This window comes from Taurulus bubalis (assembly GCF_910589615.1).
Source record: "Taurulus bubalis genome assembly, chromosome: 11".
NCBI lineage: Eukaryota > Metazoa > Chordata > Actinopteri > Perciformes > Cottidae > Taurulus > Taurulus bubalis.
The window spans coordinates 17,119,543-17,145,759 of record NC_136599.1 but is presented as its reverse complement, the minus strand read 5'-3'; the positions used below and the strand labels follow the sequence as shown (position 1 = coordinate 17,145,759).

General features: G+C 40.8%; 1 protein-coding gene across 1 annotated transcript; it reads left to right on the top strand.

Annotated features, from left to right (window-relative positions):
- Positions 1 to 239: 239 nt before the first annotated feature.
- On the top strand, positions 240 to 25,838 carry cntn3a.2 (contactin 3a, tandem duplicate 2; the record flags this gene model as incomplete). The annotated part of the gene is made up of 22 exons (XM_079226729.1): positions 240 to 294; positions 916 to 1,051; positions 4,832 to 5,007; positions 6,521 to 6,616; positions 6,774 to 6,977; positions 7,838 to 7,940; positions 8,292 to 8,476; positions 9,293 to 9,429; positions 10,556 to 10,685; positions 11,187 to 11,337; positions 11,600 to 11,727; positions 13,007 to 13,176; positions 14,506 to 14,623; positions 19,153 to 19,311; positions 20,498 to 20,647; positions 20,817 to 20,887; positions 21,537 to 21,771; positions 22,219 to 22,328; positions 23,805 to 23,991; positions 24,213 to 24,325; positions 24,453 to 24,621; positions 25,741 to 25,838. The coding sequence occupies 22 exons, from the start codon at positions 240 to 242 to the stop codon at positions 25,836 to 25,838; spliced, it is 3,081 nt and encodes a 1,026-aa protein (XP_079082855.1).
- Between the last annotated feature and the right edge of the window lie 379 nt (positions 25,839 to 26,217).

Here is a 26,217-nt window from a genome sequence, read left to right as displayed (position 1 = left end):
TATATATATATATATATATATATATATATATATATATATATATATGCTATCAGTCTTCTACTGATGGATGATTACAAGACATAATGTTGAAAGTGAGACAAAAATAGTGGGGTTCGCCGAGTTTTGTGTTTTACAACAAAGTCCTTGTTTCAACAGGTCAAGCGCCCCTCTCTTGGAGAACACGAGTGCCATTTCAAAGCTTATTGGATGAAAGTCCCATTTGCCCTTGGCTGCCAAAGATGACGTTGCCATGGAAACAGCTTCTACTGTTATCAATCATCAACTGTCTGGCAGGTAAACCACCTTTTTATATGAGTAATGATTCTTTCCCGACATTTACAGTTGCGGAATGATAGCTGAAGAGGTGAAAATCATGTCAGTGTCAGAGATGATAGGATGGCCCAGGTTTAAAGGGACACTCCTCAGTATTGACTTCCATTTACAACAGAAACAATACTCCTCTTCCTCTTCACTATACCTGGGACAGTAACCCGAGAGTTTTCCTTCTCTGTCTTTTATCTTGTCCTTGATTTTATTAACAGAAACCACAGAGCAAAGAAAAGGATTACAACTTATTGTAAGATGTTCTTTTTACATGTAATGTATAGCAATTTACCAATGGATGACTGATCTTTCATCATATGGAAATGCAATTGTTTTAAATGCATAGGAATGGCATCCTACCAATATTGTTCATCTGGTTCTCTCGAATAAATCTGCACTTTGCGACAACTCAAGATGATATGAAACGTACAGTATTTCCCATTTTCAGTAATGTCTAATCTTCCATTGTGAGAGAGCCTCGCTATTAGACCTGAATATCCTATTTCCCCCAGAAGAACAGGGAATTGTGGTGGCCAGGACTGCACTTTTTTTTGTATTGTTACACTCCGGCTGTTACTGTTTTTCTGACAGATTGCCTGGACAGTGGATCATACCATGGTCCAAGATGGAGGATGGAGCCAGGTGACTTGTTCATTCCTATGGACTCCATCGAAGAAGAAGCTACTCTGACCTGTGACGCAAAGGGAACGTCACCTCCTCAGTACAGGTAAGACCAAAATGAAAGTGTGTGGAAGCAGTAAGAGTTCCAATTCATGTTTACTTTAACGACTAAACCAAGTGAAAGTCAATAATCCTCATGTCTGTCTGAAAACTGAATTACAAAAACACAATTTGCACCACAAAATGCTGTATTTTAGTCGGTAGTAACCATCTCCATTTATTGCTTTTCTTTGCTCAAACTCAGCGGGGCTCCAGCATAGAATCAGCAGCACTTGCTTCTCTTTCTCTCTATTCTTCACTATCATCACTGAACACACTCAGTGTCTTAAGAGGACCGTGTTTAATGTAAAGTACTGTGATCAGTAACCTTTTGGTGCGTGGGGACATAAGATAACATCGTCATTACTGAGGATTATTGATCAAAACCCTCCTTGTGTCAATATTGGTCAACCAATGGTCACCTTTACAATATCGTTGCAATATTGATATTACGGTATTTGGTCAAAAACATTGAGATATTTGATTTGATCCATAACACCAAGCCCTGAGATATGTGAAGAAAAGAAATATTTAACATGTTTATGCTTTGAGTGGAATGATGAAACATAAGAATAAGTATAAAGATGTTTCACATGAAATAGGCAGGTGCTTGCTCTCCTTTGCTTTGTCTCCAAATGAGACTGAGATGCACACAGACACTCTGCACACGGCTTTACTAACTCATATTGACTAACACGCCGCTAATCTGCCTCTGTCAGATATTATCTTTAGTGACACACGTGCAGCATCTTAATGCATCTTTAAATCTCCTGTCGTAAACGCTGTGAGACCGATGCAGGTTGCTAGACACCAGTTGGCCTGAGCAGGCATTGATTACAAGTGTCTTTGGCGTTCAGCAGTGGAGTTACTGCGGCACAGCCAGCACAGATGAGCCGAATGATGGTGGTGTGGAGTATGTACACTCATTATTTCAGGCTTTTCACATACCCCTGCCTCAGACCAGGTATTTCCATGTACTGATTAAAGGTGAGATGAGCATGTTTAACGTGGTGTCTTGTCAAGTTGGCTGTGCTGGGCTCTGCAAGTCCTTGACACCTCTCTGGCTCCTCTCTTGAAGTGTAAATAGGCTCACACTGCTCCCTCGCCCCTTCTCTCATTTCTCTCTTCTCCTTTCCTCTGCCAATCCTGTCACTCACAAAGAGATGAGACTGTCATAGAAGGCACACCGCGGCGGCATAATAATTCATGGGAGAAAACCACATCTTATGGAAAAGCATCTTCTCCTCAGCGGGTCGTAAAAAAGATGCATTTTATTTATTTAAAAAAATCCAAACCGAGGGCGACATGCCTTACCTTTACTTGACCTGCGGTTTGAAGCCTGAGGCTGTGAGCAGCAGGATGATCCAGAATACCTGAGTTTCTATGCGGTCAGATGGTCAGACGACATGTGTTCACAAAACGAGTCTCAGGCAGGGTAATTTGGTTTTGGAGTTGCTATTCGATCACCTGCCCAATGCAGGGGACTCTTGGATAAAGATAAAGTGGTGGCTCTTGGGTAAAGAGCTGAATGCATTCGAGTGGACACAGTCATCTAAACACACATATGGATATGGATGTTTTTCTTGCCGAGCCAAACCTTATTATTCAGTCTGTCAAATGGTATAGCCTTAAGAAATAGGGTTAACCCCAATACATACAGAAAAACAGCTATAAGTGTCTAGAATATGGCAGCTAGCACTCATCAACATTCAACGGTTGGGATATTCTTTAAGAAATTATTTTGGAGGTTAGACTTGAAAGCTTTTGGAAAGTCGGCCATTATGGCCTCCACGTCTTTCATTTCCACTTAAGTGAAGTAGAATAGCAGAAGGTGGCTGAAGGAAAGAAATTGTTATTTTGTATGCTTTGAGTGCAATGATGGAACATTCTTCAAAAGTGCTGTGTCCTTGAACCCACCAATACTCAATGCATTTTTGAAGAGCATTTACAAAGAGATGATTGTTGTGGAAGAAAGTGTTTTCTTGCTGAATAATGGGGCTGGTTTAAATCAATTGAATTTATATAATGTTTTTGAGAGTTCTTTTAGGTGCTTCGTTTATTTGATAACACAATCTTCACCTGCTGTGCAAAGTCTTTTTTTAAATGGATGTGATGGAAGGTGAAAGGAAGCATAAAAGGCATCCTTTGTTACTAAAGATCAGTGTTACCTCTTGCCAAGCGCTAATGTTTTGTCCTAATGAGAAGTCAAAGGTGGAATAATGTCACATTATGTAAATATAATGTGACAGAGAAGAGGTGATTATGGTTAAGACTGATGATAATATCTAGGATGGCTTCTAAAACCGTTATCTCCTGCTTCCCTTAAATAGCCGTGTGATACTCTAAGATTAAACTTTAATTATCCCTGTGGGGAAAACGGGATCGCTGCAGCAGCAAATAGTGGTAGAGCAAAATAAAGGAAAAATAGAAATGAAACAGAAAAAATACAATATAAATAAGAAATGTGCATTTTAAGGGTTATATTTAAGTCGATCAAGGGTTTGCCGGCCCTCCGCTGCGCGTCGGGCCTAACAACTCCCTTGAACAGTACATTATTGCATGACACAGTACTGCCTCTCGTACCTTATTGCTTTTATAATACGAGTACCTGCGACTGGTCAGTAAATCTGCGATTTACTGACCTGGTCGGTTGGAAGCAGGTGGAGGATGACACGCAGCCACCGATGTAAAGAAGTGCTCTCGCTGCTTCTGTCCGTCTTTTCTCCGTCATTTTTCTCCTCCATGATGTTTAGAGAGCTTGCTGAATAAACTACACCTCGTGACTCACTCTCAACCAATCAGAATGCTTGATTTGATCTACCCGTATTATAGTACGGGTAGATCAAATCAAGCATTCTGACTGCGATTTACTGACCAGGCAGTCAGTTTTATAGTCCCGTATGTGCGTCCCGTACGGGACTATTTTCTCTGTTGCTGAAATGCGATACACAACGTTTGGTGGCTACAACTATTTTGTGCTGAAAGGGAGCTTACTATTACTATTTATAAAGTCGCAGGTACCCGTATTATAAAAGCAATAAGGTACTCGAGGCAGTACTGTGTCTACAATAATGTACAGTTCAAGGGTTTGTCCTTGAACTGCGCGTCGGGCCTAACAACTCCCTTGAACAGTACATTATTGCACGACACAGTACTGCCTCTCGTACCTTATTGCTTAAGTAACCAATAGCACCAGTGTATGTTATAGCAATATGGATTACAGAACAAATAGAACAGGGACAAAACAATATGCAACAATCGTGGAACATGTGCAGAATATGGTCGGTAAAGCATGAAATCATCAAGAAGAAAAGGAAAAAGAATAAAGCAGTTTATAAAAATGTGAGTCGACAATAATGTAGGACTAAAAAAAAAAAAGACAACAAAAAACATTCAAAGGATTATCCATATATTTACTTTTTACACACATTTATTAACTGCATCTTCCAACTTATGACTACAGAAAATACTTTCTAAACAAAGTTTCAAACAAGACTCGAGGAAATACTTTTATTTGAAACTTTGTTTGGAAAGTTAAAGCGCTGCAGGAAAAGAATGAAATGCAAAAATTACAACTGTACAGTTCGTGCTGTTCTCACTTCAACCTGCAGGCCTGCAGATTCTTCGACACCAGCACGAATGTACAGTATATTATTCTTGCTTCAAGTGAGAAGCAAGTTGAAACTGAGTTGTGTTCTCCACTCGCCTCCTGTCAGACCACCTTGGTTGGTTGGAAGAAGTGGACAGTGTGTTTTGCCAGGGACTGATGGTGTCTTTGCCCTCGCAGATGGTCATTGAATGGGACTCTCATAAATCTGGGCCTGGATCGCCGGCGGCGTCTGTCTGGGGGCAACCTCATTATAAGCAGTCTGGACCGCTACCAGGATGTAGGAATGTACCAGTGTATGGCGTTCAACACTGTAGGAGCCATCCTCAGCAGGAGAGCAAGTCTGCAGTTTGCCTGTAAGTTGAAGTCAGTGTTTGTCACTTTTTATTAAGAAACGGTGTGGAGGTGAAACTGCACTTAGCAAACAATGCAGACGCATGCCAAACTAGGTGGTTGATATTTGCAATATTTATGAGCGCTGCCACATTTAATGCTGAAGTAACATGGGGGCAGTTTGAGTGTGATGTTCATTACTCACGTACATCCAAACTAAGAATGACTACTTCACTTTTCCTTGCTTAGCTCTGTCAAAAGTATGTGGTGTTTTATTGGATGTACTCTGAGGTAAAGTAGTCAACCAAATTCCTAAATGTAGTGCAGGAAGAATACCTCAATAGGGGCTGAAACCATAGTTTAAACAGACTGAAATTATAATATGCCTCTTTCTACCAACATAAGAAAGAAGAGTAATGCAAATGACTAAAAGAAACTACAAACATTGCTTTTTAAAACAACTGCATTGTCACAAAAATAAGACCGTAGTGGTGAAACCAGCGAAAATCTCAAATGAATTAAGAAATGAATACCTACTATTTATGTTCCATCTATTAAGGCGCCTTCTATTCATGCACATCTCAATTAAATAACATTTCCCACCTTCTCTTGGCGGGATCCGGCCATGCAGATATTTTTGGTTGTATTTAACAAGCTTTTAAGATGAGACATAATGACTTAAAAAAAACACAACCACAATAATAAGTGTTTGCAAAAATAATTTATTGGTTACACTGTATTATCTGCACACCTCTCTGATCTGAGTTTTACCTATTTTCACCTTCAAATGGATATAGTCCAACTGAAAAACGCGAAACCGATTGAAGCGAAGTCTGTGCATCATACAGAGTAACCGGAAGATATACCTGTGTGGCTAAATACCACCAGGGCTAAGTAGGGAAATGTGTGTGCGCTTTTTGTGATCCGAATCCTTTCACTATTAGCATGCCCTGAAAAACTTATACGATAATACTGCTATTATGTGCTTTTTATGTGACCTTATAGAATACTACATAAATGGTTACTTTAACATACTATAGCTTTACAATACTACATTATACCATAGCTTTAGCTACCTTGGTCTTGATGTATTCCTGTTAGACACTTTTTCAACGTTCTCTAGTTGTGTAATGGCCCTGGTTTAGGGGTTGCATCCTATTCCGACATGCCAAGCTCAAGTGGTTGCTCAGCTTTCTTAGATATGTACACAACTGGAGTTATAACCTGTTTTTTACCAGTCTAGTACTAATATCGTATTCAGGTCCTGAGCTCAAATGTGTGCTTTACAAAAAAAACTCATATGAACAAGCACTTTTCTGTCTCTCTGTGTCTCTCTCTCTCTCTCTCTCTCTCTCTCTCTCTCTCTCTCTCTCTCTCTCTCTCTCTCTCAGACGTTCACCAAAGTGCAATTCTCATGACAATTTCCTTATGGGCTTGTGCCAGTGTCTCACTGAAAGCTTTTGCTCAGCTCTGTTTCCACTGTGATATGTGAGATCCTGAGGTGATCTTTCTTTTCATGTTTTGCTTCCCCCTCAGACTTAGATCATTTCAAAGTCCACACCAGGAGCGCAGTGTCAGTCCGCGAGGGACAAGGAGTGGTGCTTCTTTGTGGAACGCCCACTTCCTCGGGAGGTAAACGTTTGTCTTCATCACTGTCCGTGCACTTCTTTAAAAGTTCTGGTGTCGTGTAGATTAAAGTGTAAACGTGTCACCTTTTTAATCATCATATTGAATGTCACATCTCATTCTATCCACGGTCGTTTCATTTGCGTCCCTTTTTGTCTTCCAGACCTTACGTATGCGTGGGTCTTCAACGAGTACCCCTACTTTGTTCAACAAGACAATCGGCGTTTCGTCTCCCAGCAGACGGGAAACCTTTACATCGCCAAGGTGGATCCCTCTGATGTGGGTAACTACACTTGTGTCGTGATGAACAGCATCACGAAGGGCAAAGTTCAGAGCTCACCCACGTCTCTGATCCTCAGGACAGATGGTAAGACACAGCCCACGGCCATGATGTGACAAGCATGCCGCTCAGCCATGTATTGAGGACCTTTTCTTTCAAGGCGGCTTTAATCATCGTACTTGCATGAGTTGCTCTTTGTCCTGTCGTGCCTCACTGTTGTTGAGTCACCAAGCGCTAATGCTTGCAAGTAAATAGTTGCTGCTCAATGTAGGCCAGCAAACAAAGCACCCAAATCTCTTCTTTGCTGACTTGGCTTTCTTATAATTCGTATTCCCTTTAAAAGCTTTCCCTGTGCTTTTACTTGAATTCTCAAGCCGGTTCTCTTTGCTCTGTTGTTCTATTCTCTGTTACGCCTTCATAGAAAGAGTGAATAAAGATTGCCTTGGAATGAATTAAACATGAGCCATACGTCACTGGACCATTACATTGAGTGTTCTGGTGGCTCAACCAGTTAGTTTCCACTCAGGGTACTGTACATGGAACTGAATAGATTTAAATCTCGTCGCATCAATTTCTGATCCGGGCCTTGACTGTCTTAAACACTGATGCAAACAATAAAACACCAGCAGTTGCCCACTCAAGCTTTGAAATAATAGATAAACAGCCAGACTAGCTGAAAAAAAAAAAGATTTCAAATTCCACTCTGTCCATTCCAGCAAGAAGATATTTAAATTATTCCTTGCTGGTATTTCACTGCACTCTTGCGACTGCACATTTAAGTGATGTACTACTTTGAGTTTACCCATGAGAGAATGTTTGCTCATGTGTCTTTTATTTCTCCTCTGTTAGTTTTACAGTGCTATTGTTTGGTACGTAATGCAAGCCATATTGCTTGTAAGTCATGAATAATGGACGACTGAGCAAGTTCTTGTGCTTGCTCTTCATAGGAGTGATGGGCGAATACGAGCCGAAAATAGAAGTTAATTTCCCAGACAATGTACCCGCCGCCAAAGGATCAACAGTTACGCTGGAGTGTTTCGCCCTCGGGAAGTAAGCCGAATTCCTTGAAGCATGTTTTCAATCTTCTGCTGTCTTTCATACCAGACCTCTGGATTTCTATACCGTAAAGTTACCGTGGCAATTATATTTCTTAGAATGTGGCGTCAAGACATGATTGGTCTGAAAATCATGTGAGAGAGCTTTTTTTCAATTGTTGGATCGTGTTAATTCCAAACCATTCATCAGCAGGAAAAAGTGAAAAATACAGTGAAAAGGCTTTTAAGCTCAATCAAATACTTTATAGCACTGGGATTATTACCGACACCTGCAACCTGAGTGACACTCTTGAAAAGAACTTGAATCAGAATCTCTGCTCAGGTTTTCTTCCTCTGTCTCCTCCAGCCCAGTCCCAGAAATCACCTGGAAGAGGGCTAACGGCGTTCCCTTCCCCAGTAAAGTCAAAATGAAGTACTCAAATGCAGTGCTGGAGATCCCCAGCTTCCAGCAGGATGATACAGGAGGATACGAGTGTGTGGCTGAAAACAAGATGGGCAAGAACATTGCCACTGGCCGACTGGCTTTCTATGGTAAAGAGCCTTTTGTTTGGCTAGCTAAGACGACACCAAACATGTTACGGATAGGAGGAGTTGTTGTATGTTGCTGTTAGCATGTGACTTTAAAGATTGCTTGAGGTGTTTGAGAGTTGCTATTCGGTAATATGATAATAGTTATCATCTTAGCAGCTCATTGTTACATGTACAGCCGGGGAAAAAGGCATTACCTTCTTCAGGGATAATAAGCGCCGTTGGTTTTAATTTTACTGCAGTAGTTACATTTGTGGGTTCTTGGCTCACTTCAGCCACTGTGAATTTGTGAAAGAGGGAAAATGACACCTGTGAAATTTGAATTGACGGTATGTAAAGTGCCTGCGAAGTGAGCTGTGCTTATTATGAGCACAACACTCTACCCATGAAAATTCCTGAAAAGCTGTAAATATGTAAGAGCTAAGAAGCTAAGGAGCAGTGTGTGCTGGATGGGAAGCAGGCCGGGGTGATCTTTATTAAACACAGAATTAAGGTGACAGGTTGGGGTGAGCGGAGACGTCGGGTGCACTTCAGCCGTCATGAGAGCTTTCTGATTTGCGGCGTAGTGTTTTGTGCTAATCTTGAGTTTCCACAGGCTGCTGACACATTTAAGTGATGAAACTGAGTGATACCCTATATTCACTCCTCTCTCCTCTTTAAAGACAAACCTGTTCTCCCAAAGCTTTATGATTTCCACTTATTTGAGCTTTCAATCTACGCATGCTTTCCTTTGAACTATTTTGGATGAGGAATATTTGGTGAGATAATACAGCTCCTTCCAAATCTGTCCCCCTGGTGAGTATATTTCTGTTCCCTCAGCCAAGCCTCAGTGGATGCAGGCCATGAAGGACACAGCCCTGGCCATAGAGGAGAGACTGTACTGGGAATGCCGAGCCAATGGCAAGCCCAAACCCTCCTACACATGGCTGAAGAACGGCCAACAGCTACTCTCAGAGGTAAATTACTGCCTGTCTTCTGCCACCTACCGATGTTTCATTTTAATGACTTAATCCGCAGCTTCAGCTCATCCTTTCATTTCCGAGAGCCTGGCGTCAAACACGCGGCTGTTTTTCCAAGTGCAATTCAGAGCGAGATGAGAGGAGAGGGTAAACATCTGAGGTGTGCCAGTGATGAGACATGGATGTAACTGTCTCTTATTCTGCTCTACCTTGGCAGATTACACAGTCTTAGAGAGTGGATCAGTGTAGTCCCTGGGAGATTGCTCCATTTCATCGGAATGGAGTCGGTGGTTGTTTTTCATTATTCATGGTGCATGTTTTAGCTCCTCCAGATTTAGGGACAATGGGTTTAATCTACTGTGAAATATACTGTGTACCACTGCATACCTTACCCCAGACCACCAGGGAAATACATAGCGTTAAACTTGACTTGACTTAAACTTGACGTGTTGTTGGTTTCTTTCTTAGTAGCACTTCATTATGCTCAGAGCAAGTCTGATTTTGTCATTAAAATACGTTTCTTAAATGCTATTCTTTAATTTGATTTTAAGAATATAATTAGAGTTGCAGGATTTAAAGTATGATCAGCATGTGTTTGCTGTTAAAATAGGTGTATTGTCTAGTTTTCATGATTCAGTTTCAGATTTACAGTATATGGCTTATGATGAGCATACTGTTGCATGTTCTATAATTCGAAGGGAGAGCTTAATCCTCACGCACAAAACAAAAACAATATAAGATTGGACTGGGATTCGTCACCTTACACGTAGCGCCTCAAACAACATCTATTCTATCAATAATGTCTGATGATGCATGCACATGGAAAAATAAATTACTTTTTTAACAGGAACCTTCATTTAGCCACACATACACAAGTCCTACATGCTCAGTTGTCACTACAGGATATAATTACACGCTGTAAAGACTGCTTTACATCATGGAGAGAACAAGCATGTTTGGGAAACAAAAAAGGTTGTTTCATTCACTGCAACATAATCCCGATTTGATCTACGACCAATGACGATGCTTCTAACCCAATCCGATGCTTATTGAGCTTTGCCAGAGGGAAAGCTACCTTTAAGTCTGAAGCAATAATTGCTTTCTTTCATCCTTTTTTTCACAGGACAGAATCCATGTGGAGGATGGAGTCCTGTCAGTGGCGGTGCTGACACCAGCCGACGCCGGCATGTACCAGTGTGTGGCTGAGAATAAACACGGCGTCATATATTTCGCTGCTGAACTAATGGTTTTAGGTAGGATGGCATTTATCTCTCCCTTAAATCCTCCAATCATTGTTGTCAAAGAATCTTAAAGGTCATTTTACTGTCATTCTTAAAGGTTATCTGGATTAGCGGATAATGGGGTCAGCAAAGAGGGTTTTGTGGGGGCCAAACACATTTAGAAAATCTTTTCCCCTTTACGATATCCTGATTTACTTTGATGTTAAGGTGAGGATGAGGTGACTGATACCGAATTCCCAGTTTAACAATAAACAGTCAAACCAACAGCAAAACCAATCAAAAGATAAAATATTTTTTGGACAGATGTCTTCATGAATCCATTTTCTACATTGAAAATAGAATAATAATCACCAGCAGTGATTCCATTTTATATATATATATATATTTGTTTCATGTTTCAAATGTCTCCATTACTTCACGATTTGATAATTTCTGCAGATCAAACTGAAGCATGCTTCAGATGCCTTGTGAGATTTGCTGCAGTACTAAGCACAGTTTACTATTTCCACACAGCCTCTCCTCCAGACTTCACAGGGAACGTCCTCAGAGCTTTGCTCAAAGCCAAGGCAGGAACCACAGTGACGTTAGAGTGTAAACCCCAGGCCTACCCCATCGCCAGTATTCTATGGAAGAAAGGAAACCTGCCTATCCACACCAGTGACAGGTGATGCTCTGAGACCACTACTATGATGCCATAGCATGAGACCGATGACTGTTCAAAGTTCACTAACAGAAACAATTCAGTATTTTTTCTTCCTGCGCCCTTTTAGTTTTGCTCTAATTGGTTAATATTCACTGCACTTACACAAACTGCTCGATGTCTATGACGACATGTAGACCAACCAAGAATCTGAGTTTATCTATTGATAAAAATAAAAAAAGTAGTTATATTGCAAGATGCTGTCTCTGTTTGTACAATCCTATAGGATCACACTTTCCCCAGATGGAACATTGAGGCTAGCCAACGTGAGCAAGTCTGATGCAGGCAGCTATACGTGCTTCGCTAGGAATAGATTTGGCATGTCGAGCACAACTGGAAGGCTCCTTGTTACCGGTAAGCTCAGCTGTGAAATAGCGGAATGAATGCTTGTGCATCCCACTTAGTAAGCAGAATTTGTCGCTCAGTATGGATTAATGCAGGAGAGAGCTACTGTACCGTGAGGACTTGAGTCAATAACTGGTGGGTCGAAACATAAACAAATTTCGGGTTTTGCTGTGAGGAGCTTGTCAAAACAAGGGACTTCTCCGTCCTCGAGGGACTTTACATAACTAAGTAACAGCCTTGAATGTTTTAGATACATTTTTTAAATGTCATTTTTGTGCTTATTTAGTCATTTTCGGTTGTGTGATTGTTACCCAACCCAAGTGCAACTTGCTCTTGTCTTTCAGTAAAATTATTTTGAGTGGTTTTGTGCGGCTGCGGCTGCAATAATGCACTTGGAAGGTGGTTGAGAAAATACTCTATCATTGTTTTCCTCAAAGCATTTGAAACAACCAATTCACTGCAACAAATGAAAGTGCCCTGAGTGGAGGCAATGAAAGCGCTAGTGAGGAGGTGTTACAGATGCTGTTATTGTCGAGCGTGTGTTTCCAGTGGAGTGATAGTTGAGTGTTCTCTTATTGGTTTTATTAATGTGCTGAACGCTATTGTCTGCCGCTGTAACTGCCAAGGCCTGTTATTTTTTTGTAATGCCTGGGTTATTTTTCAAAGCCATAATGCAGTTAGCGACACAGGGCCATGACCCAGACATTGATTATCACCAGCCTAAGAACTGAGGGGACACTTTTTACTTGTGCTTTTTAAATCCTTCAGGCATTCTATAAAAGGTAAGAGTGAAAATCCTCTTCCTTTGTGCTGCACCTTCGTTATTTGATTCCAGCAGATTCATTATCTTGACTTTTGAAGCACGACAGACTTAGCCCAATGATTGCTATTGTAGACTTTGAAGCAGTGCCCTTCATTTTGGTGGTGGATGCACAGAGCAGCCCATTACATGAAGTTTTATCTGATCTGCAGTGTATTGTAATTGCTATCAGGATTTGAGAAGATTATTCTAGCTGTGTCAGCCTGGAGTATTAGGCCATTTTAGTAGTGGCAGGCTGCGTGTTATCACATTATTCGACTAAGACTTTCATGAGACCTTCCTTTATATAGATAATACTCAGCCTGTGACTTAGTGTATTACAGAGCATGTGTTGGCTCACTACTGAGCGGCTATTTCAGAAAATCAACAATACGCTGCTCATCTCGCAATGAAACGTCTCATGTGCTGTGTGAGATTGGCAGCCAGAAATGACTCCCTCTCACAATGTTTTTTTTTTTTCTTGGGCAGATCCAACCAGAATCACCCAGGGGCCAGTGGACATGGAGATCATTGTGGGCGAGAGCATCGTGCTACCCTGTCAGGTCGCCATTGACCCCGTCCTTGACGTTTCTTTTTCCTGGGCCTTTAACGGACAACTCATCGCCAAGGGAGACGGTCACTTTGAGCTAGTGGGCGGGGTGAGTGACCCGCAGTCATACTTCTTCAGAATGTGTGAATGGGCAGTTGGCACCTCTTCCCGTCTTGCTTCACTTCATCCCTGCCATTAGTTAAAGGAGACAGCTGGTGGTTTGACATCATGAAGATTTACTGTGGCTAGTTTTGCTGCAATGGGTGTGATACCATCCTTTTGTGCAATTCTAAAGTGTCCGTGGAGGCATATTAAGCTCTGGGAATATGAACATCTTTCTGCTATTAGATCATTCAGCCCCCCTCGGCTTCCAATTCTACTTTTGTGAATAAAAACATAACTATGCTATGTCAAAATATATTTTACTACATAGACACCATCGTGTAGTAATGCATTAGTCTCTCTGGCATTGTGACAAGTTGTCATCTTTTTGAGCACACTTCTCCTCCTCAAGCTCAGCCTTCTGAAATAATCTTTTTTTTTTATCTTGATTCTTGAATTATTCTTAATTCCTACTTTAACATAGCCTGCTGCACAGCTCCTCATAACAGATACACAGATACACATCATCAGAGGTGTCTTGGCAGAGCCTCAAATAACAAAACACTTTCAGAACACCCTCACACCCTGAAGATTAACTATTCTTCATGTGTGTGTTTGACTGACAATGTTCCTATCTGAAAAGAGACTTCCCCAGAAATGTCCTCAGTCCAAAGAGATTATCAACTTAACTTTGCTGCTTCAAGGAAATTTAATTTCCATAATTAAACCACGTTGGCTCTTCTGCCACATTTCCCTGCCAATACCAAGAGAATGATTTCACCACTAATTTACCGTTTGCTGCTTCCGGGTGTCCTCACAGATGAGAATCCAGAGGCCCTTTTTTTCTTCTCCAGCCGAGCAAAAAACTGCTGAACTCGATAGTAAAAGCTTATTTGTGTAGTTTTTCACAACAGTTCTTGAAGGTCAGGATGATGACCTCTGTAAAAAGCAAAGGGAATAGCAATGGCCTTGTCAGACACAAAAATCCCATTTGCTGCAGACAATTTTGGTCCTGATCCTTTTCATCCCGGCGTGTCTTGGAAGTATGTGACTAAAATGTTGTCATATTCAGGATTTCATCGTTATGTTTCTCTTTTACGGCTTTGACTTCGAGAACAGTCAAGACATGCAACAATATCTTTGCTGTAAAATATCTTTTGAAAATCAGGCTGGATTTTCCTCTGCAAAGTCCTTGCTAAATAACTGCAGGATCTGCTAACGTTTTTTGGCACCGCTATTTACTGCACCTTATATATGCCTCACTACATTCTTTAATAAGCTGTCAGAAGGTCTGTTATCTTGTATGCTACATAAAGCTTTCTTTCCTCCTTGGTAGAGAACAGCAGGAGATCTGATGATCAGGAACATTCAGCTTTACCATGCCGGCAAATATATCTGTGTGGTGGACACAGACGTGGAGAGCCTGTCAGCCGTGGCTGTATTGATTGTCAAAGGTAAGAAAACCGCCTCTCCGCTCCACAGGCACTAATTAAAATAGGGCGAACAGCCAGAATTGTTTTTGGGTTCCTTTTTTAAAAAAATAATAAATTGGAGGTAAAGTGTACTCTGCATAGATCTAAATTTAAATATGTGGATACCTCTTCCATCGGTTAAAAAAAAGGGGGAAATTATTGAATCTACACTTATTGTTACACTACACTTACTAAAAACGGTATATGGTAAATGACTGCACCTGTGTAGCGCATTTCTACCTTACAAACGCTTTACAATCTGCCTCTCACTCACATATCGAGAGGCAGAGCCGCCTGGCCAGACGCTGGCCCGTCCTTTGGGAGCAACTTGGGGTTCAGTGTCTTCCTCAAGGACACTTAGACATGTAATAGTTATAAAGTGGGTGATAGATGTAGCCAACAACCCGCAGTGCAAACATGTCTGTACTCTGTAAAGGTTAACAAACAAAGCTTTGTTTATAATAAACATCTTTGGTGATATTATATGAATATGCATATCTGGGAATATAAATAATGCTCGACTGCCAGGGCATATCATGGTCACAAGGGTTTTAAACTCAAATGGGTTTGGACAAATATGCCCATATCCTCAAGATTGTGGATGTCATCAGACAGTCCACCGTATTTATGCCTTGCTTATCGCTAGTAGCAGTCACTTGATTACGTCAAATAGAGGAGGCTTGCTTTTCTTTTGTATTGCATTCAGGCATGTTTGTGGAAGATAACTTGACAAAACTGTGTCCAAATGTTCTCTCTCTTTTTAATGACCAATTTTCAATATTGCGGCATTGTACTTGGCAGTTGAATGTTTAGATGCCTGTCTGTGCTCACTCATGCAGTATGTATAACTCCAGAGAGACACGATTGTCAAGAGCTACATCGGGCAGAACAAAATAGAACAACTTTGGTTTTGTGTTTCGGGTAGAGGGTGAGAGAAGGGAGGCATCTGGCTTTGATCAATACGTCAAGTAGCCCAGCAAATTGACACTACGCAAATGTCAGATGAGGTGAGGGATGATATTGGTGTCGGTATTTGAAATGGTTGGATCCATATAGTTATCTTGTAAGGATACCCACCAGTGATTCAGCTTGGCATGTTAAAGATCTTCAAGGCAAATTCCATTAATAAGCACTTCTTTGGCTGAGGACTAAGTGGAAATGCGGCTGTTTCTCAAGCAGAAGCAATAGCGAGGCCATGGAAATGGATTGGCCCAGTATTGACCGGGGAGAAACGTGTCTGTGATTCAGATTGTGCATTATTTACACTTCCTGCTCGTGGCAGCTGTCATGGATGGCTCATTGTTTGGATCGAACAGCTCCAAATGTTGGGCAACAAAGCATGAAGCTGGATAGAAAAAGTTGCTTGATCACAACTGCAGACCTCTAACAAACTGACAGGGATCACATGTAAAGTATTCTCTTTGAAAACCTCCACTACCTATATACCTATGACCCATGAAGGATACTTCAAATGGGTAACACTTTGAAATAATGTGCAACGCCAATTACTATTCTTGCAGTATATGAACCATCCAAGATACAGGGCTTTGGTCACCCAGTTTACAAAGAGGAAAACATGTTCTATTTCATCCTTACTGGCGGTCATCCAGGATTCATAGAACTGTAGTTACCTTCATAACTTTCATTTTCTACCTCACCTCCAGTGGTACCCATGCAGGTACTTTTGTATTTGCCCAGGTTGTGTCACATCCAATTTTGAGAATGCAAACACCTCGATATAATGGATAATAACCAGTGGTGGAAGAAGTAAGCTTACTTAGATCCATTACTTAAGTAAAAGTACAAATACAACAATCTATAAATACTTCATTACAAATAAGAGTCCTGCATAAAACGTCTTACCTAAGTAAAAGTCTAATCAGCTAAATGTACTTAAAGTGTTCCTTCAGAAAAAATGTGTCCTGTGACAGATATATAATTATATATGACTTTATGAGATTAATATTATTAGTAATTAATACTACTGTAGTTTTAGCTATTTTAGGTAGTTGTGCCCAGTGGTTCCCAACCTGAAGGTCAGGCCACAGTAAAGGGTCACAAGATTTATCTGAGGGGATATGGACATTATTGATGGGTTTGAATAGAAGAAAAAAAACAAAGATCAACAAGATAAATTGTTTTCATTTTGTATCTACTTTTTGCTTTTTATGCAATATTGGGCAACTGCTAAACAACTCATGAATAGCTGAAAAAAGCACGGATTGCACATTTACATCACAGGTATTTACATTAAGTCTATGAAGGAATAATAACAGATAAATGCAGCTGAGAAAAAAAGTACGCTATCCCTCTTACATGTAGTCAATTAGAAGTGCAGTACTTAAATACAGTGCTTGTGTCACATACTTTTTGCCCCTAACAGAAACCTATTTTTAGAAAAAATTGGAACTACCAGAAAAATGTCCTGTGTTGTGTGGATTATCCAAAGCAATGTGGACACTGAATCTGGACAGAGATGTTGTTGTTGATTTCTTTAAATGTATTTCTTCATCCAAAGCAATCTATTGACCCTAATTTATTTTGCGGTGGAGGCAGACATCTCAGAGTCAGATAGCTCAAAACCTTGACAAATTAAACCAAAACGTTCCCCACGGCTATATGGAGAAAACACTCTTCCCTCAGTGGCTGATGTTTACATGGCTATAAAAATAACATTTAAATGTTAAGTCTACAATGTGAATAATGCAGAACTCATTTGACTGTGATAATGAGTGTGTCAATGTGATTGCGCTGTAGGTTAGAGCGATTGTGATCGCAGCAACATATATATATATATATAGACTAGACAATAATGCCAGTTATTGTTGTTATTGGCAATACATGCATTATTACAATCATGTAATATATATCAGCCAGTGAAAGCAGCTCAGTCATTTTTCAGGGTGCTATTTCTGATCCAGTCTTGCTCCACTCGTCTCGCGGCACTGAAGGTCAATGATAATCGCTCCTGACACAAAGACTCTTGAGTGATCATCTAGATGCTTGTTTTTCACAATGGCAGTGGAAAATGTTTTAGATGCCACTCCACGAGGCCTCACAAACACTCCACCGGGTGGTGGTGGTTATGGAGAAGGTCATGCTACACAGATACCATCATCGTCATTTGCATTCAAGCCACTCGGTGAGCACTCGTGCTTGTTTGACAGTTGCATCATCATCATCGTCCTGGACGACAGTACATAGATTTGGCACATACATGCTGCATAAACCGTTGATTGTGTATTAAAATAGTGATAGTACAAAAGGGAAACACGCCAACTATTCAACATTTAGTAGTGTTTTATCATTTTTATTTTATCACTTTTATTACATACTATTATTCAGATTTCTGTCTGACGATTGTGACGCTGTATCTTACAAATAGGGGTAATATTCAGCCCAGATCTAAATAATACACTGTGTCTGGAAGTATTCACAATACAGAGAGATATTAATTTGCCCTGTGCCAAGTTCACAATAATAACCCAGACAGTCTGTCCATATTAATAACAGATTATTTGAACACCCTCAAGACACTGTCAGCACCCGTTTGCCTCAGCCAATGAAATATAATTAAGAGGATAAGGAATTGATCCTTGATTATGTGCGCCATTAATATGTATTACTGAAGCCAGTGTATTAAAGTTTTTTTTAATCAGGAGCTGCTAATGAGTTTTACAAGGATCAATATCTCTAAAGCCAGGGCTGTGAGGCCAAATGTATGTGGGCTGCACGTTCATGGCTTTTGTAAACAAAAAACAATTGTGGTTCAGCGGTTACTTGTTTAGCACACATGTACTTATAGATTTGGCACATACATGCTGCATAAACCGTTGATTGTGTATTGAAGTAGTGATTTGAATGTTTTAATAATTAGAATATTTTGCCTCTGATTATAAACCTCTTCAGAGGCGGTAAGGAGTGTGAGCGGAGCTACGGGCGTTATTATTCTGCGGTCGGTCTCAAAGCTCTCTAGTGGTCTATTATTTCTGATGAGCCGACACGTTCATTAGAACAGGAAACAGAAGATGGGGCTAAAGTAAAACATCATGCCGCTTAATTGGTAGGATAATGAAAATAAATGATAAAACTCTGGTGCTTCAGGGCTATGAGGCCCTTTTTCATCTTTTACCTTTTAATTTGACTCCCTGCATCTACTTACATCTGCTTTTCCATCGATCAATTACTGGGAGGACCATGAAAGGGAAGGAATACAAGTTGGCGTAATATTGGAGGATAAATCTTGAATTAACTTTTAATTCCTTGCGAAGGGCATTAACTTCTACTCGCACTCAAAGCTTTTAAAAAAACATGTCTCTCTTGCTAATGTTGATTTCAAGCTATAAAGGCATCGTACCCTCTTGAAGCGATATAGTTTTGGTGGAGGTGTTTTTTATGCAAATGTTTTTTGCTGTTCATATTTTTCTCGCACACATTCACGTCCACATTCTGCAGTCTGTGCCTCTGCGTGTGCGAGTGCCTCACAGTGTGTGTTCCTGTGATTGAGCCAGGCCCCCCCAGTCCTCCAGACTCTGTGACGGTGGAGGAGGTGACAGACAGCACAGCCCAGCTGGCCTGGAGTCCCGGCAGAGACAACGGCAGCCCGATCACCAATTACCTCATCCAGACTAGGACTCCCTTCACCGTGGGCTGGCAGAGGGTTAATACAGGTGGGCAATGCTTGAAGATTAATTTCTATCTTATTCCACACGTGATGCTACTCAGATAATTCATGGGTCCCCACAGAGAACGTCTCTTACTTCTCTCGCCGCACCATCGGGGCAGTGAGAGCGTCGGGTCAGCGACAGAACGAAGGCTCAGGTGACGGTCGGGATTCAGTGTCTTACTCAGGAGAACAAGAGGTCATTGTTGCTGCTTTTACGTGATCTCATCCAAAGCACTTAAATGGCCTTTACATCTGCCTCGATCAAAACCAAAATCCTTTTTCATCTGCTGAAGTCAAGTCTGTGTGGATGTCTTCTTGAGCTCTTGATGCTGTGGAGGTGGAATGCACCCATTGCAAGTTGCTTTGGACAAACATGTCTGCCAAATACATGTAATTCATTAAAATAAATTCTATTAGTTTATTTGATGGGGACAGTGCTCATTGTTCAATGGAAAACTGTAAATGAGCCATAGTTAGCCAAAAACGTTCATTTGTATTTGTTGTCCTTTGCTAAATGTTGAAAAAGCCCTCGAAATTGTCTCTGATATAATTAATATACAAACCATAAACAATGCTCAATAGTACTGTACACATCCACCAACAAGTAATACCAAAATATAGCACACAGTAGTTGGCTACAATCCCTGCTAAATAAGCAAATGAGAGAAAAACTAAGCTATAATAAATTATTATTATTTCAACAAGGGATCACATGACAATGGGTAATGTAAAAGGGGTCACCTGACTATGCAGTTCCCCTCAGTTCTATAAACCTTTTTACTTCACCATCAGGTTATTTCAGCGAAGAACGTAGAAACTACCGGAGTGGAGCATTTAGCGCATACAGAGCCAGACACTTCTCTCAGGAGACATATAGCTTAACTTGGTCGTCTGCTGTTCACTCTTCCTTAGTATTAAGAAGCAGTTAGTTAGCAGCGGCCTCCTCTGAGCTTTCAGCATTTTAACAATTGCATGTCAATTATTTTAGGTTCTCCTGCACAACACAAGGTAATGAAAACAAGACAAAATGTCCATGGCATGTCCTTTTACAGACTCTTCATCACAAAGACGGAGTATCTTTCATTCAATATTTTGTACTGCGTATAGATTTGGTTCTCTTGTTTTATTCCACATGTTCAGCTATTTCTATGCTTCTATTTTTATAGTGTATGTTTTGTGTTTTATTCCAGTCCCAGAGCGAATCGATGGGAACACACTGACAGCCACTGTAGTGGACCTCAACGCCTGGGTGGAGTATGAGTTTCGGGTTTTGGCCAAAAACAGTGTTGGGGCTGGAGAACCCAGCCCTGTGTCAGTCAAGACCAGGACAGAGGACGCAGGTACAGTACATCTGATTCCCTTTTTCGCCCTCAAATAATTCCCTCTTATCAAATAGCGAGTGATCTTCAAAAAGAAAAGAAAAAGGTTTTAGGACTGCTATACCATCTTGTTTCGTTCAACTTTCGCAAGCCTGAAGTGATCCTCATATGGAGGTCTTGTGTCATGTAGTTCCTGATGCGGCACCAGGTGACGTGGGAGGAGGAGGTGGAAGCAGATCAGAACTCGTCATCACATGGGAGGTAAGCCATCAGTCTTATGCTCTAGTCTGTTACACAAATTGCCTGCAGTTAATCATTTTTATCCTTGAGTGAGGTGCTTAATATTTCTCGCTAAATCAAACCCCCTTCTCTGTTTGGCTTGCAGGTATCATACATTTTAGGGGCAATTGAAGTCTAGCGCTGCAGTCGTTGTAATTTCTTAGTTAAAGAGTCTGCATGTAAAGCAGCAACAATGTATACACAAGCAGAATGGACAGTTATTGTCATTAATGAGTTTTGGATCTGTGGTGAATTACTGTTCACAATGACATTGCTCAAATCTAGTAAACTAGTAGGGTAGTCGAAAAATAATAGAATAGTGTGAATATTAAAGAAGTCATTAGTTGGCTAAATCTATCTCATTATTTGAGTTTTCTCATTTAATTTAATGCGGAAATAACTTTTAATTTCAAAAGCTGCACGGACATTTTATAATGAGATTAGATATTTTTCAAATGGCATTTTACTGCTCATTTCATTTCGTCAGGTGGGTCACAAAAGCAATTTATGGGTCACGCAGTTCTTTTGCCGCCATGAGAGTGGGTGGTGATGGTGTCAGCCCTGCGGCGGGATGAACGTGAGTGGTTTGTATATGTTTTAATATCACTATAGTTTTGTGTTTCACTCTCAGCCTGTCCCCGAAGAACTACAGAATGGTGAGAGCTTTGGTTACATCATTGCTTTCCGCGCCTTCGGAGAAGTTAGCTGGACCCACGTGGCCACCTCTGCCCCTGGTGCATCGCGCTACGTGTACCGCAACGACAGCATCGCACCCTTCTCTCCATTTCATGTGAAGGTTGGCACTTACAACAGCAAAGGACAGGGTCCCTTCAGCCCCGTGGTCACCATCTACTCTGCAGAGACTGGTGAGGGAATGAATGATCATGAGTGAGGGGTTTTTGCAAAGCTACAAAGCTTTCTCTGTTTTTGAAAAGGACAAAGACCATGAAAATGGTTTTATTGCATTTACTGGGATGAAAGCGCTGGAGAGATAAAGAGAAATCTTTTTACAGGTAAAAAAAAACATGCAACATGTTTATGTAAGGCTAGGCAAATGGTCTCCAAATTCTATTTTGAAGTGAAAAGCGGTTGGCATTTAGATCTATGCTGCCTCTGAGAGGGGGTCAGTCTGAAGTGTAGTGTTGGACTATTTACCAGCAGCACCTGTGTGTGTGTGTGTGTGTGATGAATCATCCAAGTGGAGATCAACAAGAACGCGGCACAGTCATAAATGTAAAAATTCAAGAGATTTGTTCTGCTTGTCTCTGTTGGAAGAAGGCAGCAATGCTCAGTATCTTGTCGTCTGTTTTCAGAGCCAAGCGGGATGCCAGCAGGAGTTTGGGCCAGAAGTGTCTCAGCCTCGGAGATTGAGGTGAATTGGCAGGCTCTCTCCTTCTCCCCTGAAAGGGTTCTGGGCTATGAGGTACATTTTACCCTTTTAAATGGAAATAGAAATCTCACACACACACACACAACACAACACAACACAATACAACACAACTACAATGCTTGTCATCACCCGTGTTGTACCTCAATGCCATCACTTCCAAACTCTGTGTCGCCATGGAAATGGATGTTTCAGTTGGCCGACTGTTATAGCCAAAATTATACAGTGCTTTGTACCGACACGGCGGGAAAACAACATGTCAGAGCGTTTTTAAGAGAACAAAAGGAAATTGCCTGTCCACATGCCTTTTCAAGTGGCTGTCAATTATGGGTTATGGGTATCACGATACAGAACTCATGATAGTCTGGGTGCGCTGCAACATCAGACCTCGTCGCAGAATACCAAGAAATGCCCTCACACCAAAAAACTGCATAATTATTCCAAAAGCAGCCTTCTGTTGTTTGTTTTTACAGTCTAACAAAGCAGCACCCTGGGAGTGAAGTCTTTTTCATTGTTCACTAAATAGAATAGGAATGAATTAAATTACATTTTAAACCCAAAACAGTTGCATTCTATTTTTTACCTTCAAGAAGTGGGACAGCCTGATTGCCTCACCTGCATACTTGTGGCTAGATCATCAGGCTGATCAAAGGGCTTTATTATAAGATGTTGTTGTTATTCATTTCTTCCGTTTCCCATCTGAGCTACCCCAGCGATGTTGACATCAGCTAACATTGACTAATGATGGCAGAAAGGTAGATGATGGATACTGTATCTTCAGGTTAATGGTTATAAAAGTTACTTATTTTATGACCAGTAACTTTAGTTGGTATTCGATCTGTATTATTTTTATTGAAATGCATATCACAATCATAATTTTGATTAGTGGAAAAATAAATATAAAATTCAGCAACACAGATTGATAGATTGATTGTAGCACTGAAACAATTACACAATAAATCCATCAGCCGAATGACAAAGAACTCTTGATTGTTAATTTTGATAATTGATTAATCAATTCAGTCATCAAGCAAAAATCTAAACTGGTCCTACATCTCGAACATATGATGCTTCTCTGTTTTATATGATTGTAAAATAAATACCTTTTGTGTTTTCAAGTGCAGGTTGGACAAAATAATAATTTTGATGCTGCTTTGGGAACGTTTTTGACGTTTTTATGATTTAAATAATGTCTCAAAGATCCATTAAAAAAAAAAGGATAATTCACTCCCTATTGTCAGTCTCTTAGTTGTATCTGAACATAGTGCAACAAGGTGTTGTAAAAGTCCATTAACAAAGGCTTTCATAATGTCAGATCAAATATCCTGCTGGAAATGTGAAAGAAAACTGTGATCTCTTTTAAGAGGATACACCCAGTCAACCCTTTTAACAACACCACATTTCTCCCAAGACATCAGATACAACTACTCGTGCTGTATGTCACATTTTGCTCCAATCCCAAACAATATATCACGGTTAAATCCCAGATGACACACTCTCTGTCTTGAACAGGTGGTATACTGGGAAGATGACACTAAACCAGAAACCATGGGGAAGATGAGGGTGCCTTGGAACCAAACCTCCGTCACAGTGAGCGGCTTGGCAGGAAACACGCAGTATTTCTTAACAGTCAGCGCCTTCAACACAGCGGGCACCGGCCCCTTCCTCCCTGCAATCAACGTCACCACCAAAAAGCCACGTAAGTTGCAGCACCCAAGATGCCCTGCTGCTCGGGTGTTTGATTTTGTGTTCACACTGGTTTAATCCAAGTAAGATGGTACAAACAATGTCTTCTTCTCATGTCATTCTTTGAAGTAGTATAATTCCAAAAGAGGGAAATTATTATTCCTGTCAAACGAAGTGACAGCCATGTGTTTTTTGTACTGACATTGAGAAAATAATTATTTCTAAATCACGCAGCACCCGCTCAACCGCCGCTGAATGTCGAATGGACCCTAATTGGCTTTCAGCTGTCTCTTTACTGGGAACCTGTGGTGGCAACGGAATCAGAGTCAGACGTTACAGGCTACAAAGTGAGTTTTACGCTCTCAATATGCTCCACAGTAGCATGTTTATTCCTATTATGAGTGAGTCTAAACTGTCAGACTCTTAAGTACATTGCACTATGTGTCACCCACCTTGTTTCTCCCCAACATCCAGCTGTCATACAGGAGACAGAGGCACAAAGAGGTAAACACACTCACAACAGCCAATTCAACAGCAGAGCTGACCCTCCCCGAGGAAGATGACGACTACGTCATCCACATTCAGACGCTGAGTGAAGGAGGGCTGGGCCCGGCCTCGGATCCCATACGAATCCACCAACTAAGTAAGCGTTGTTGCTCACAGGTGCGGTGGCTAACACAGGAAAGTTCATGGACTAGTTTAAGTTTGGCTTGTCTCTCGGGTGGAATAAAACAATGTTTTTCGGTATTGAGTTGTAGCACGGAAATATGCTGATGCCACCATGTCCTAGAGAAACACAACATTTGACATATCGATTCACCGGGACCTCAATTGCTCACAACTTCTATATTTTATTATTTACCCGCTCTTGTAAATGAATTCACTTAGTACTTTTTAAACCTGACAGGGACATTTTGTTCTCCGTTGACTCACCATTACTCGTGTCCCCAGCCGCCCTCGTCGGGCTCTTCCAGGCTCATATTTTGCAGAAATATGCAGCGCAATCCATCTCTGTCGCAGAGGTTGACTTCCTCTTTTACTAGATGCTATTACTGTCCTGTGGGACTCCAGGGGGGCTCCTCTTCTGCTCTAAATGCTAATTTGCATTGTTGATATTCTGTGTTGAATCCCTGAAAATAGCAATTGAGAGAGATTGAATTCCACACTGGCTTTTCTTTTAAATTTCATTTGAAAAATAGGCAACTTTTTTCCCGGAGACTCTTTGGATACCGCAAAGAAAAAAGATGTGGGCAAAACACATTAGCAGGCAAAACAGAGTGCTGTGTTTATAGAAACTAGGAGCTCTGAAGCATCAGAAGTGGTTCAGGATGGTTTTTTTGCATAAATAATATCTTTTTTTCCAGGAAAAGGCTTTATATGGATGTCATTACAGGAAGATATTCAGTGATCCATATGAGCTAATTGACTCACTTAAATCATACATGAGAAACTAGTGATTAGAGCAAACTGCACCAGGCTCCGTTTCACCAAATTCCCTTAATACATTTTTTACTTACAATTGCAGTCATAAGCCAGGACATGAATACGTTTTTACCACATTTTAAGTTCCCCTGTGAAACATCAGTATGTATGATTTATGATTTGGAGATTTAAGTATCTAATTTTCAGCTAGAGGGCTAATCTGTTTTCAGCTGTGTCTACAGGTGACATAACTAAGAACTCAAACGTAAGATAAGGAATACCATCCGCTTCCTCCAGCAGTATTCACATTAGTTCATTGTGGTTTCTTTTTGTGTTCCAGGTATGAGTGCCCGCGGCTCCAGAGCCTGGAGTGCGTACATCTCTCCCCTCTCCCTGCTCATCGCCATCGCAATATCAACATTCAGGTCAACGTCGTGACACCATGACAAACTCTGCTCTATTTTTCAACCTTCTTATTGGTATTTTTTTCCTCAAATTTGTGAAAGTTGCTGAGTTTTTTTCTCTCATTTTTGGAGGTGACCACATACTATTTTGCAGCGTTAGATTGCGGGTATGAGGCAGCACAAGAGTGGAGCGTGCTGTCAGGCACTTGATTAACATTAAATGCTTGAGCTTTTTCTTTACGTGGGTCTGACATTTTTGCAGGTTGGAACAATGCTCCATTTCAACTCTATTTATTTTCAACTCTAGATTGATACAGATGCCTTACTTCCATCCATGTGCCAAAGTAGTTTCAGCCTTCTTGTTGTTGCTAAGACAGCTGGTTTCCTCAACATTTTATTCATCACAGTTTCTT